General features: G+C 40.1%; 1 protein-coding gene and 1 pseudogene across 1 annotated transcript; one reads left to right on the forward strand and one right to left on the reverse strand.

Annotated features, from left to right (window-relative positions):
* Positions 1-2,047: 2,047 nt before the first annotated feature.
* On the forward strand, positions 2,048-8,664 carry LOC117759347 (annotated as a pseudogene).
* Positions 8,665-10,315: 1,651 nt separating this feature from the next.
* LOC117757974 lies at positions 10,316-11,959 on the reverse strand. Its single transcript, XM_034579222.1, has one exon. The coding sequence runs from the start codon at positions 11,442-11,444 to the stop codon at positions 10,365-10,367; it is 1,080 nt and encodes a 359-aa protein (XP_034435113.1). The 5' UTR covers positions 11,445-11,959; the 3' UTR covers positions 10,316-10,364.
* Positions 11,960-15,702: the final 3,743 nt, after the last annotated feature.

Consider the following 15,702-nt stretch of genomic DNA (forward strand, 5'->3'; position numbering starts at 1 on the left):
AGGTTTGTCCTTTTTCCTCAAACTTGAATTATTGTGCTATGTACTACTTGACGATATATACATGTACAACTAAAAGCAGTGGTGGAGAATGTTCTCATACAGTTTATTTAAGTAAAAGTACAAATAAATAGACAAAAACCTGCTGAAGTAAAATAAAAATACCTGCTCTGATTAGATCAGACATCTAGATCTCTATAGTATTTACTTTAGAAAAAAAAAATCTAAACATGTATTGCAATGCTTTGTAAAAATGTAGTGAAGAAGTAAGTACAGATATTTGCAGATATATGCAGTGGAGTAAAAGTACAGATGTATTTACTTAACTACTGTAATGAAGTAAATATATTTCAGCATGATCCCACCACTGCCAAAAAGTGAATTTAGCTCCCACCTATTATTGATATACTATCACAAGGTTCAGTCTATCAGCTAAATGTTACCTAGAAATTCTCACCAAGTATTTCTAAAGAGTTGATTTTATCTCAGAGTACAGTGTGGGTGTGGTCTTCTCCACTGAGCACCAGAGGTTAGGATACAACATTATATCATAGGTCAATTCATAAGTGGGAGCATTTCAATAGGGGCTCAGCTCTCCCTGTCTGAATGGGGTCCTCACTCCGCCTGTACATACCTATAGGCCTTTAGACCAAATGTAGCTGGACAAAAATGATATAAAATGGATATAGCACTTTTAACACTAGTCTTTGGCTAAAGAAGGAGCCAAAAGAGAGATGAAACAGTTAGTTTAGAAGGACCTGATGTCTCCATGTTCTTCTCCAGACACTAATAGGAGTCACTGGTCTTTCTGTGATGAGACCAGAAGCTCACAGTCTGTGTGTAACACTCGGAGGTGGAGGTGGTTTTTGAAAAGGGAAACAGTTAAAGTCCTACATTGACCAGTTTCTTACTTTAGCTCATATATTTGCAGGAGTTCTCTCCTATGGAAGATTACATCACATCTTCCACTTCAGGACATGAGGAGCAAAGTTAAGCACAGAGGAGAAACAGTTGGAAACTCATGTTGTGACAATGACACTTCAAGGTGATATGAGTTGATTCAAGGTTTTGCTGAATTTGAATTGTAAATGGGCACTCCACTGATTTCACATGTCAAAGTCAAATTGGATGTCGTCTGTGGCTTTTCCTGTGTCACATCTGAGACAGTTACTCAAGTGACACTATCTGGGTTTTCCTGCTTAAAGAATGGGCATAGAGACGATCATCAGGGATATTCTAATGACAGAAACTATCAAGTTTGAAGGTGACGTTTCCAATGTTTTGGGGACTTTTGGAGATTGTGGCCATTTTTACATCATCGGATAATCCCTTCTTAATGTAAGAGTTGGAATCACTTTAACATCACAGCAGGCAATTGAACAGCTAAGGATGAACACATTTCCACCAAAGAAGTAGATCTTATTTGAATCCACTTTATGGTAAACCTTTCTGCCTAATGTGCAAGGCTTTATTCTTACATTTCAAGACCTCAAATGTCCAGCACAGTTTCACTTCCCCTTACCTTTATCAGTCAGAAAACCAGATCAGCGAAATAAAAACAAATTGACTCAGGCCTATCGTTTCTTGAGAAAAAGAGTCAGCATTTGAGTCAGCTATTTTTTGGTTTAACACAAATGCCGTTCAGTGCTGTTGTAACACAAATCTTGTTGAGAACTGTTGATATTCAGAACTATGACATTGGATTACAGTGGCAGTGTAGAGGTTGCAGGTGAGGTGAGCAGGAGAGGTATGCTTCTCCTGCAGGAGAAGTGATAATAAAGAGAGAGAGAGAGCAGAGAGGGAACTGGGGTTTTATTGGTCTGGTGACCTCATGGGTTCTAAGGCAGGCAGTGACCAGTAGTAGAAGTTGGGTCCAAGGGCAGGTTCCACACCTAGTTGGTAAGATGTGAAGGACTCTGGGAGACTGAGTTCAGGAAGCTGTCTTCAGGTCAGGCTTTGGATACACGTGTAGGCCCAACTATTGTTCACCAATAGTAGGTCCGAACAACAGGCTTCGGGAAAGTTAATACACCAAAACCAGTATACAATCATGATACTGGACATCAAGGTACTGCACAGAGGTTTATGTTTCTATGAGACAGGTTTCCACACAGCAACAACCTCCCACTTTGTCAACAACTGACGAGCTAGACACCAGAATCACCCCGTTCACATTACAGAGTAATGTAGATTGAATGAGCGCTTGCAAGTATTTCATTGCATTTTTATCTTGCAGTGTGTTCTATTGTGTGCATGGCTGAGAGAACAATTTGAATCAATACAACTGACTACTGTCAGGGTTTTGTATTTGTCAATGTGTAGTTTCCACCGTTTCCAAAGTGTTTTCTCTTGACTTCCTGTTTTATTTTGTTGTCTGGGTTCTTGTGTCTCGTGTCTAGGTTTACTTCCTGTCTGTGATTGTCTGCACCAGTCCTCATGTGTTACACCTGTTTCCAATTGCCCCTGCCTTCCCTGTGTGTCTGTATTTAAGCCTCTGTGCTTCCCTTTGTCCTTGTCGGATCGTCATCGCATGTCAGTTGTGTTCTCTGGTCTGTCGAATGTTTGGTGTGATCTCTGGTCTGTCCCGTCCTGGTATCCTGTCCGGATCTCCGGTATTGTTCGTATCTAGTGTCTCCTGAGCCTCTGCATCCCCTGTTTGTTTTGTCCGTTAAAGACTCTGGTTTTCATTAAATTTACACTTCTTTAGTTTAAACTCTGCGTCTGGGTCCAACTGCCTCACACACCCTGACAGAACGATCCGACAAGGACAAAGGGAAGCACAGAGGCTTAAATACAGACACACAGGGAAGGCAGGGGCAATTGGAAACAGGTGTAACACATGAGGACTGGTGCAGACAATCACAGACAGGAAGTAAATCTAGACACGAGACACAAGAACCCAGATAACAAAATAAAACAGGAAGTCAAGAGAAAACACTTTGGAAACGGTGGAAACTACACTGACAAATACAAAACCCTGACAACTACACACGTTTGAATATGGCTCCTGTTTGACACTTTACGTATGTACATGTGACATGAGACATCTTCTTGGGCTTCAGGTTTATTATATCTTCTATTTCACATGATAAAACAGTATTGTACTGTGGGCGACCACTCAGCATTTCTGTGTCTGAACACATCTTGCACAGACCTGAGCAGAGAACTGAAGCAGATGCGTTACTGATTAGCCACTTCCACTCTGCAGCCTGTGTGGACATGTTATTAGTATCTGACCAAGTTAGATAACAGCAACCAAATTGACAGTAATGTCCATTTATGGTAAACCTTTCTGCCTAATGTGCAAGGTATTCAGTGATATTCAGAACTATGACATTGGATTACAGTGGCAGTGTAGAGGTTGCAGGTGAGGTGAGCAGGAGAGGTATGCTTCTCCTGCAGGAGAAGTGATAATAAAGAGAGAGAGAGCAGAGAGGGAACTGGGGTTTTATTGGCCTGGTGACCTCATGGGTTCTAAGGCAGGCAGTGACCAGTAGTAGAAGTTGGGTCCAAGGGCAGGTTCCACACCTAGTTGGTAAGATGTGAAGGACTCTGGGAGACTGAGTTCAGGAAGCTGTCCTTTGTCTTCAGGTCAGGCTTTGGATACACGTGTAGGCCCAACTATTGTTCAACAATAACCAACAACAGGCTTCGGGAAAGTTAATACACCAAAACCAGTATACAATCACTTTTCTACAAACTAACACCCAGAAGACATTAACAGGGATTACATTTGTGTATGACTGAGGGTGGAGGGGGGTTGTGTTGGCATTGCTCAACTTGATGTGGGTCTCTGCTATTGTTAGAGTTGTGGCCACAACTCAAATGCAGCCGACAGATGCCAGGAAAGCCTTCCCCTGTCTGATGAGCTGGCTATGAAAGCTGTCTTCCAAAGGACTCTCATTCACCCCCAGGAGAACATGGCACTGTGACCAGTTCCTGATGTTTTTGTTAAGTGCAACAATTTTATACCATGTTTCCCACTTCATAACACACTGTTAACATTGCAACAAACTTAAAATTGTTGCGGTGGCCCCCACACAGACCCTGTAGACATTGTTGCCAATGGCCAGAATTTAATCCAGACCAGATTCAAACCCACAGAAAAACCTATTTGATCGCTTTTGTTGTGAGTTATTATTATTATTATTATCAGTTTGTTGTTTCACAGATATTTTTATCTTCCATATCACGTTACCACAGATGCCACTAAATCCTACACACTGAACCTTTAAGGTGAACAATAATTTCTAATTTTAGTAATCAGCCTTGAACATCACACTGTGCCCCGACACCTCTTCCATTACTGGATTATTCTGCTCCTGCTATCTGCTAGTACACAGTTACCGCCACAGCTTTTATTAGGGCCAATAATTCAATTAAAATTTGAATCTAATATCAAAGCCCATTATATAAAACTGAACTTTACTGACAGGACCACAGAATTTGTATTATCCAGGTAATACTGAAATACTGACAGGTCAATTTCTATCCATTTCTTTATTAACGATTATTTTTATTGAATCATGGTTTTATATAGCCCTGCTGCTGTCACCACCACCTCCCAGTAGTACTACTATAATCCAGCAAATGTTAATATCTCAGTCAATTCATACAACCAGAGTATAAATGTAGATGCCTGCATGTTGGTCCATCAGTTGATTGAGCTCTGTCCTGTTAGTTGTTTGGTTGGTTGGGTCTATGCTGCCCTCTGCTGGACTGAAAGCTCACCTCAGGTCTCTGGTCCATCACCAGCTTTTCTGTCACGTTTATGAAGCAGTGTTTTTGTCCAGATCAGGATCTGGGCTTGCAGGAAGGCCATAAAGGAGGGACATGGAGACTCTGCCCTCGAGAAGACTGGGCCCACACTGGCATTCTTTGAGGAGTACTACAACATCCCCTAGCCTCTGGACAAATCAGGCAGGGACATAAGCCCACTTGGAGAGTGAATTATCTTACATGTCTTTCACAATTTACAATGTGGCTTTCTAACCACTTTTTACACATGCACACTTCTGCCATGGTTTTAGATCAGACTTCTCTTCCTGATTTTACTGCTGGAGCCATAAAGAACTGGGGCTTGATCACCTACAGAGAGACCGCCCTCTTGTATGACCGGGACGTGTCCTCCAATGGAGACAAGGAGCGGGTTGCATCAGTTGTCGCCCATTGGTTTGCTCTCCACAAACCAATCAAATTATGAATGTCAATGATTGTGCTTGGCATTAAAATCCTGCCTTTAACTAAATTATTCAAAAAAATCTAAGGTCATACCATCATTGTATTTTATTTTATTTCATAACATATTTCTATCTATTGTATTTGCATTATTTTACTCCTTCAACTTAATTTTAGTTTTCATACAGATTTGATCCTTTTTTACATCTTTTACCTCTTTTAATTTCTTAACCTCTTTTATTCTACTCTTTATCATGTATTTTATTTTGCTTGAAACTTTGAATCTACCTCTGCTTGGGAAATGACCTTTATAAATAAAACTGCCTTTCCTTGCCAGTAAAATGAAGGTCTGTCCTCTTAGTGGTGTAGAAACTTGGTGACCACGAGGTGGTGGAATCACTTATGGCTCAATGAGGGATTTGCGGCCTATGTTTCTTATCTTGGAGCCAACTATGCTGAACCAACGTGGAATATGGTGGGTTTTGTTCTCTGCTGACAGTTAACTTGCTGCATCCTTCATAACAGACTGTAGGTTGAACACATTTTATGATTCTGAAATGCTCAAAGCATTTGATATAGTGTCTGGTCATGCTGAAATACAATGTCTATGTATTTTTTCAGATTGATTGAATAGTCCTGAATGAGGTAATTGTTGCCGTGTCTGTGGATGCTCTGGCCTCCTCCCACCCGCTTTCATCCAAAGAGGAGGACATCATGATGCCAGAGCAGATCACTGAACTGTTTGACTCCATCCCATACAACAAGGTGCAGTTTAATTAAGGTTAACACATCAACAACTTCAACGGACGTATTGTTCTCTTCAAGCCCTACTAAGCAAGACTTTGACCTCAGATACACAAAACAGGATTGAGTGGAACTGCGCTGGCCCCCATCAGGTTCTTGTGATACTTTATATGGGGACAACAGAGTAAAATGAATGCCTGCTTGTTGTAATTCTGTTTTATCTGATATGTCACCCACTAACACTGTTAATATATTTCTGTTTTCTATTACAGGGAGGTTCAGTCCTCAGGTTGCTCTCAGATTTTATCACTGAGAGCATCTTCTCCCAAGGACTCCATGTGAGCAGGCTCCATGTGGAGAAACTGACCTCCAGCCAATTTATGTCTTCACCACTAAACAATAACTACAGTATAACCACTGGTTTATTATCTGTCTGCAGACATACTTAGAGGAGTTCAAGTACAAAAACACAGTCTGCAAAGACCTTTGAAAGCATCTGCAAATGGTACGATATAGCACCACCATCGTGACTGCGCTCTCTTCACAAAAAATGCCTTCTAATTTCTAAATTAGCCCACATCCGCTGTCTGCTGAACAAATGAATATGCAAACCTTACAATACGTCCAGAGAGGTCACTAACCTGAGTCATTTGTCAAATTGATTAGTGCATTAAAGGAAGATTGTGGTGCCACCAGGGGCGTCGCAAGAGGGTTGGCAAAGCCTGTTGCAACCCTGAGGTGAGAGATTACATTAGTGCCCCTTAAATTGATCGTCAATGCTAATGAGTGGTTGGTGGCCAACATAGATATGAAGGGTTTCTATAGAGTCAGTGAAGTTTATGGACCTATGCAGGTTAGTAAAGAATGCTCAACAACATAACTTAATAATCAAAAATAAAAGTATGGTGGCCCTGAGAACTCAACCCACTGCAGCTTAAGAAAACACATGCAAATAGACACAACACACGCAGATGTAGAAAACCTCCTCATTATTGTATTTGGTTGTGTTGTGAACAAGTGCAGAGTAGTTTGTATTTGCCATGTATGTCTTGTCAGATTGATCGGTGAACTCTCATGGCCACTGTAAAAAACAATACTTTTATGGCACTTTGTAAAGCACACATTATGCAATTCCCAGTTAGTGTTACTTGTTAAATTATAACTAGATGTGTGTTTGCTAATTCCTCAGGCTTAACTAAAGAAACAGGTCAATCCTCTGTTTAACTACTTTAGAATTTTCACTGTCAACTGGACAAAGATCCCTGAGAAGCACACTGACCAGTAAGGACGTCAACATGCTGTCTGTTCACAACCAAGTCTGCTTCACTCTCATGAACATGTGTCCTGATCACTGTAGCTGGGTTGGGGTTGATGCATGAGGCTCGGGTCCAGGGATGTTGCTACAGGGTAGTTTATCAGAAGCTGGTAAACTCATGCCTGCTCTGTCTTGTGCCACACAGCCATGGCTGCTCAATAGATCAGTAACAGTGGCATCATGCTGGATCATGTTTCTTCTTGTATTCTTTGCATTTGCTGACCTTAAGGTGATATTGCACTCTGCAGCATGTTCAAAAATGAAAACAAAAAGCATCTTGTTTTTTTTTTTATTAAACTTTTATCATTGTAACCAACCTGTGCTGACAGAGGGTGGTCATGTTTGGCATTTGTCCTCACAGTGAATTTGCTTCCAGGTATCTGGACTATTGTTTGGACCCAGAGGAGATCCGTAAGCAGGACGCCACCTTTACCATTGTTTACATCCCTGGAAACCCCATCGGACAGCCTCTGGCTTGGGACTCTGTCAGAGCCAAATGGAGCAGCTTATTCAACGAGTGAGTTGTCCACTTATTTACATAAGTTGTGCTGAGCATCATCAGTTGGCAAGGGTTGGCATGTTGCTTGGTTGCTATGAAGGCAACATAAATAAGAAGTGTGCAGCAGAACAGCTTTGTTTACACAGACGGTTCGTGTGTACACAATAATCTAATTTTCTGCCTTTTCTTCAGCTATGGCGGTGGATCACTTTCTTATGATAACTAATTAAAGGAGTGCTCAAACGTTTTGCTTAGTTAAATGTATATGAGCATTTTTAGCATAATGTATTTTAAGTATCTTGACTAAAAAAAGTATATGTTTATAGAACAAACAGCCCTGTGACTGATATTATATATTTTATCATCATGTTATTCCTACTGATGCTTTCATGTGTGAGCAGAATTTTACTTTTGTAGTTGAGATAGAGTAAACTTTCCACTTCTTTCAATGGCACTGGAATTAAATATTATTCTCATGATTGATCTATCCACTATTGTTTTCTTAATTAATCAATTAATAACTTGGTTTGAGCCATAACTCCCCTGAGCTAAAAGTGAGACATCCGACATCAGATTGCTTGTTTCATCCAACCAGTGCTGCAAACCCCCAAATAAGTTTACTGGGATGTAAGAGAAGGCAAATCAGCCAATCCTCACACTATAACTGTCAAGTCATTGTAGTGGAGTGAAAAGTACAATATTTCCATTCCAACTATAGAGGAAAGGTACACGCTGCACCTGCAAATGTCACAGACTTAAATCCCAATCATTTCACTGTGTTCTTCCTCAGCTGCTGCAGTTCAAAGAAAACAATGCAGGGCAGTTCGGCTCTGGAGCAGGCGATGGAGAGAACCAAGGCCAACATGACGTGAACATGAACAAGAACCTGGTGTTTGACTGGTTCACCAGTGAAGCCTCTTCCCCAGTGTAGTGACACAGATTGTTGGGAAAAAAGAGTATTTATAGTACTAATGCTCTACCAGTACAATAAGTTACAATACCAGTATACAGGCCAAAACACACAAAATTTGGACCTCAAAACCCAGTGGTCTGAATTTTACAAAATCAGCTGTGCATGCTCTTGAGGAAAGCCAAAATCTGAATCGTTATATTGATCCATGTAAGTGTTTGTGATTACTGTATCACATCTGTGCTCATAGATGCTTCTGAGTGACCCTGTTTAACACACTGGTGACATCTTGTATTGTCTTGTGAACACACACACACACACACACACACACACACACACACACACACACACACACACACACACACACACACACACACACACACACACACACACACACAGTTTCCTTCACATCTGATGAATGGAAGACAAATGGTTGAGTGCACAATGACTGAAAAGCTACATACGCTGTCATGAAGAAAGTGTGCGATTGTTCATACAGGTGTTGAAACAAAGTCACTAAATGCTTTTGATGTCAGTAGAGGTGAAATCACATATTATCAGCTTGTAAAGATTTTCAAACAGCTATGTAAATAAGAAATCATGTCCCATTAGAAACATGTGATCACATCTGTGCAGATAAGATGATCCACAAGTTACCACATCTATGATTAAGTCATTTGTAAGAAGTTGTTTTAGAGTCGACACAATTTGAAACATCAGCCTACTGCAGCACATGAAATGTGATATTCTATGCTGATGAAATAGATTTCCCATCTTCTGTGGGTGCATATTTATGAAATCAAAATTTAATTTCAAATTGTGACTATTTTTTACACATTTAAAAAGCACTTTGAACAGATGTCTGGGGGGACACAGACATTCTCTGAGACCAAACTGGGATTTTACAAAGGTCGTAAAGCAGCTCCAGACATCACACATCACACTGTTGACATAAGAGCAGTGTAAAACTCAATTCACAAAGCGGGACAGCCATCATCCTCCGCACACTGACATAGTTTATGTCCGTATTAAGTTCTGGGTGGTGTATGGATCCACAACAGGACAAGGACATGAATAAAACCTATTTGACAGCATTATGAATCAAATCTCTAAACTTAGACCTGAAATAGTTCATTTATCATGAGGCTTTTTTCCAGGGTCTGAAGCAGCAGACCTGTTTACACGGGAAAGAAAAGGTGCCAATTAACAGCTCGTGGCTCAGCTGCCACCTCGCTCAGCGGGGTCTTTCCTTAAAGTACTTAGAGGGGATGTGCTCCCTGTTTAACACCTCATCGTCCTGCTGACAGCTGCTGTGTTTGTGTTAGGAAGTGGAGTTAAGCACCAAGTCTGCATCATTTCATCTGTGTAAATACCGGGTGAAGACAGTAAATGCAACAAAACGCCCAAGAGTATTTATGAATAATAATATTTATTTGGTTCAAATTCAAAAAGCTTAATAAATACACAGTTCTATATACAAAAAAGACACAAAAGGACAGAAATATATTTTGTTAAAAAATAACAAAAATCATGAGGTTTGTCCATAAATTAAGGTCATTGTTGCAATGAAAATTCACAAGTGGATTCACAGTCAGTTATGACTCAGCAGTGTCCAGAGAATGTGGGAGTTTGTAGTTGCTGCTGTGGCATCCAGTACTGCTCGCTGCTGAAGTTAACTCCACTGGAAACCTGGCAACAAGAAAAAGATTTTGGTTAGGACCTCATTCAGCTGTAACACTCAGGAGAACCACAGTAAATCGTATGTAACTGTTTGTTATAAAGCACGTCTTGTATTTGAAATCTAAATGTTTCTGAGCCGTATAACCATGATGTGAACATACCTGATAAGTGTGCTGCAGAGAGGACGGCTGGGCCACACTCATCGTGTTACAGTTTGATTCCTGTGGACTGCAGCTGGCGGTTGGCTGTCCCAGGAACTGGCAAAGGGTTTGTGGCGGCTCCATGAAGCCCGGGGATCTCCTCTGCTCCAGCACCTCCTCACTGAGGCCCAGCTGAGCTGACAGGTAGGAGATGTAGCGCATGGTGAGGCGCAGCGTGTCGATCTTGGTCAGGGTCTGTCCCGCAGGCACCACTGAGGGTGGGAGGTATGACCTGACGTGATGGAGAGCCTTGGTCAGATCCCTCATCCTCAGCTTCTCCCTCTCGCTGGCGGTCTCGCGCTTTTTCCCTGGATACCTGGACCTTGACTTCTTTGTGGCGGAGGTGGCTGTGGAGGATCTGGCGTAGGGCACAGTCTGGGTCTTGTGGGTAAGCTGAGGTGCTTCAGGGTCGCTGAAGATGAAGCGATCCAAGACGTCTTGTTCGTTTCCTGCAGCCTGGATGGAGCTGGGGGAGAAGCAAAAGGAGTCCACAGACGAGGTGGGAGACAGACTGCTGCCTGCACTGAAGTAGCCAGGGTCCAAGGCTGGATCAAAGGCCACAGGATCATACGTTTTCTCCAGCAGGGACTCAAACAGGAAAGAGTTCTCCTGGAGCTGGAGAGGAGAGCAGAAGGACATGTCCATGGCTGCTGTAGTAGTTTCAGTTGAAGTTGGTGCTGTGGTTGAAGGCTCTTCCCTGAGCAGTGAGCTGTCAGTGTGTTGCTGGTGAGGCAGTGGATAGTGAGGAGGTACAGGGAGGCTGCTCCATATATGTGGTGGGAGGTGTGAGGTTGCACCTCTGGCAGCCTCCCCTGCTCCTGAGAGCCTCTGGGAGCAGGGCTGACACCTAGGCCGGGGGTCCCATGGGAAACAGGCCAGCTCCAGGACAAAGTGTGACTCTGCAGCTCGCACGAGCATCATAATGTCGATTCACACTATACGCTCCTGCGTCCTGGGAACATGACCCTGCCATGACAGGGCGTCCACCTGGGTCACAGGTCTGTCTCTGAACCTGAGGGAATTGAAATCTAGTGATTCACTGGATGTGATTGGAAACTGCTTATTTATCTGTAACCAATGTCAAATAATATCCCGACATAATCACTATCAAACACACAGATGCCACAATATCGGACCAATCGCTCCAATGAAAGAAGATGAACCATGTAATGGAAAATAAACCACAACTTCCATAATCAATCGCGTGTCCTATCAACATCCATATATAGACATTGTTCAGAATTCATCAGTTTTAATCCTGCTCTTTCTGCCCTGGTATCTGATTCCCTGCGAGGTCAGGCTGGAGAAGTGTGCCTGGGCAGCTGGGAGGTGTGAGGAGTTTACACCTCGTCCTGTTTGGACAGGAGCAGGCTCACTGCTCTGGGAACCTGGATCCTCATATAGAAAGAATGTGCAGCATCAATAACAACGATCAACGTCATGTATTGTAGTTACTGGGCTGAAGTGTGCCATCTTAGAGCCAGTTCGACTTTCAGTGGTAGAATGATCTTTAAAAATCTGTCATTCTTTTTCTCAGCACTTGGTTTTTCCACAGTAGTGTTTTAAAAAGGAACAAAAGTTAATACAAGTATACTTTCTATGCACGTCATCTCAAATTAAAGCGTAAACATTGATAAATAATCTTCTGTATCGGTTCATATTCAGATTTCATTTGAAACAAATTTTCAGATTATGCTATATTAATGTTTTTAATGTTGACTGTATGGTGTTACTTCACAGATCCATCATTGCATCAGTCCTGGCCCTCTCAGTCATTTGTAGTTTTGCAGGTTGGTAGAGATAATTTTTATTTTTGAATGCCGACACTTGATTACTGGATTCTCTCTGACAAGTCTGTGGATTAGAACGTCAGGTGTGGACTGTGGATGTGAGTCCTGAGCCGTGTTCCCACAAACCACCGCGTCACATTTGACTCCTGGTGAAACCCATAATTGGGACGTGTGAATCGGTCTCACACAGCTCTCCACCAACTCACTTATGCAACAAAAACAGAAAGAGAAGAAAAATGAATGAATTGGACGTTTGTATCAGGAAACCATCTCCAAGGCAAGAATTAAGTTCGTCTTAGGACAAGATCTGTAAAAAACTTCTGGTAAAAAAGAGTTTTCTGAAGCGGCTTTTAAGTTTACTTTTTATTTTTCTAGAGCTGGAAAGTGTGTGAGGTGACACCAGACGTGACAGCTGACCCGAGGACCAGTTCCCACAGCGACTTTTGAACCCCCACCATCTTTCTGTGGCAGGACATTAAAAAACAAAAACCAAATCAACATTTATATTTCTGTCATTCCCACTATCAATCTATGTTTTATTACATGTACTGCAAATCTATTTAACCTCCTGCTGACCTTGTGCAGATGGCATCCTTTTGCTTTTTATACAAAAAAACCCCACGAGCTTTAAAAATCCCTCCTATATATTTACTATATTCATAATTCTATTTTGTTTTAGTTTCTTTAATTCCAATTCTGTAATCATCTATAAACTGCTATCAGTACATTTTTTTCAGCATTATGAATTTCCCCGGCTGTCAGCTGTCTTCCTCCCTCCCAGGCTGATGATGGAGGGGATCTTGCTTCTCTTAATCCACATTAGCTCTGATGGTGTTTACTCACATGTAATGAGTGAATAATCAGCACCGCTGTGCTAACCCTTTCATCCCAAACCCCTTTAGCCCGGGGAGTTTATTAGCTTTACTCTGATGAAAGACCTGAGTGAGTATATTAAGGCTTTGTGTTGGGTTTGCTGCTTGCATATCAAATGAACTGCATGTATGTGGCAAACTAAACACTCGGCCCTAATTCTCCAGCCTGATATGCAGATCCACACTTCTCTATGAATATTAAAGCACTCTCCGTTGGCTTTAGAGGGTTATTAAGGCCGTAGGTGAGAGCAAGGGGGGAAAGCGTAGGCAGGATCTTACATCTTAGTCTAGACTTAGCGGTGCCAGGGACCTCTCTGTGTTTGCTAAGCCACATTAACAGAGATACACTAAATAAACTAGATAACCTGTGGCAGAGGCTGGTCTCAGGTCTGCTCACCTTGAAATATCAAATGCTTCAGACCACGAGAGGAGACTACTTAAATTGTTCTATATATGTCTGACTGATTTGATCTAGTGTTTGAGGTAATTATATCATGTACAGTTTGTCATTAGTAGTAATAATGATAATAATGATAATAATAAACTTAATCTATACAGCAGTTTTGTGAAAAACACAATTACAAAGTGCTTCAAAGACAATAGAAAATACAAGTTAAGGAAAGATAATGGATAGTGGATAATGGATCAAATGAAGCGATAAAACAAATCATACTTGGAAATTAAATTGAATTTCTGATTCAATCATGATTATGTGAAGCTTCTCTATATCGTTTTCTTTAGTTCTTGTATTAATTGTATAAATAAAATATAAAAAAATATCTTTGGAATTATTGGCATGGAGAGTAAAAATATATAATAATATGTATGATGTTTTATGGAATTGACCCTCTTCACTGAAATCCAAATGACTATTTTCTTGTCACTTTAAGTTTGCTAAGTTAATCGTTAACACACATTAACTGTTTTATGATTTGTATGGGCACCCAACAATTTTTGAAAACAGACTATATATGAAAAAAACCTTTTTTGGCAAAAAAACTTTCATTCCCTGTAATTATTAATCTCTCCATAGTTATCTTGTTTCATAGTATAATATATTAATCATCTCTTGTACCTATCTACCTACCTATCAGTACCTTGGCAAGTAAAACATAGTTAAACAAGAACTGTATCATTATTATATTAAATAATTTATACAGCAGTTTTCAAAAACACTTTTAAAAAGTAAAAAACACATGCAGTGCAATTACAAATGAATTAACAAGTTAATGAAAGATAAAAGATAAAATAAAGGAATAAAACAAATGTCTGTTTAAAAGTAATATAAAAATAAAAAAATATATAATTAAGTGATAAAACAAACAATACTTGAAAGTTTATTTGAATTTCTGATTCAATCACGATTATGTGTAGCTTTTCTATATCATTATCATCTTTAGTTGTTACATTTGTATTAACTGTATAATTTACTGTATAAATAAAAAATATAAAATATATAAAAATAGCTTCAGAATTCTTGGGAGGAGAATAATAATAAAATATAATATGTAGTATGATGTTTTATGGAATTTATCTTCTTCAATTCACTTGTAAATTTAAACTTGTTAAGTTAATCATGAACATACATTAACTGTTTTATGGTTTCTATGGGCATTTTTGAAGACAGACTATATATGAGAAAATCCTTTTGCGATTTTAAAGCCAATAGGGGAGAATAATGGGGGAAACCTTAGGTCAAGGCGTGTTCCCCTCTGTCTGACAGCTTTTGTGACATAAAGTTTGTTGTGCATTTATTTAGTTGTGAGCTGAATTGTCAATAGAAGTTGTAAAATCAAGAAATAACTGAAAATTATTATTCCCTGTAATTTATAATCTCTCCATAATAATATAATAGATTAACCATCTCTTGTACCTAGCTACCTACGTATCAGTTCCTTGGCAAGTAAAACATAGTTAGACAAGAACTGACTGAGACAGGCCAGTTTGTTTTAATTGTGTTATTGTGTTCTTCGCCATGAGACACAGATGTTTTCATTCAGATTAGATCCACTGTTGTGTTTGTGTGGTGTCTCTGGTGTCTCGGCACACTGACATTTTCCATAAGCACCAGTTTCATCCTGTCTCATATAATTACTGTACGTATGATTGTGTAGGTAAACACAATCTCACTGGAATAGAACCAGTAACCTTTATTTAACAAGTCCCTTATTCCCAACTAATAACTATTAACACAGTTCCCATTGAAGCTGAGGTACACACATTATGGACACCTGTATGAATAATGAATGAGAGAAACTGAAATGCATGATGGGACGCAATAATGACAAAACATGGTGACATTTGAATATTTTATTATAAATAGTGGTATAAAGAAATGTAAAAAATAGTTCTTAGACATATGAATATTTACAAGGAACATTTCATAGGATACAAATAAATAAAATGTAGAATAGCATTTCAATTTCAAATAAATTACTCGATTCACAGTGAGGCAGTAAAAAACAGTGAAGTAGTCTGTGTCTGTTGTTGGATGATGATCTCACAGTGTTGGAGAGT

Source organism: Hippoglossus hippoglossus, chromosome 3, assembly GCF_009819705.1.
Source record: "Hippoglossus hippoglossus isolate fHipHip1 chromosome 3, fHipHip1.pri, whole genome shotgun sequence".
NCBI classification, from domain to species: Eukaryota; Metazoa; Chordata; class Actinopteri; order Pleuronectiformes; family Pleuronectidae; genus Hippoglossus; species Hippoglossus hippoglossus.

Bases quoted from the DNA above. Each gene is read 5' to 3' on its own strand.
- LOC117757974 (XM_034579222.1), bottom strand. From the start codon at position 11,444: ATGATGCTCGTGCGAGCTGCAGAGTCACACTTTGTCCTGGAGCTGGCC.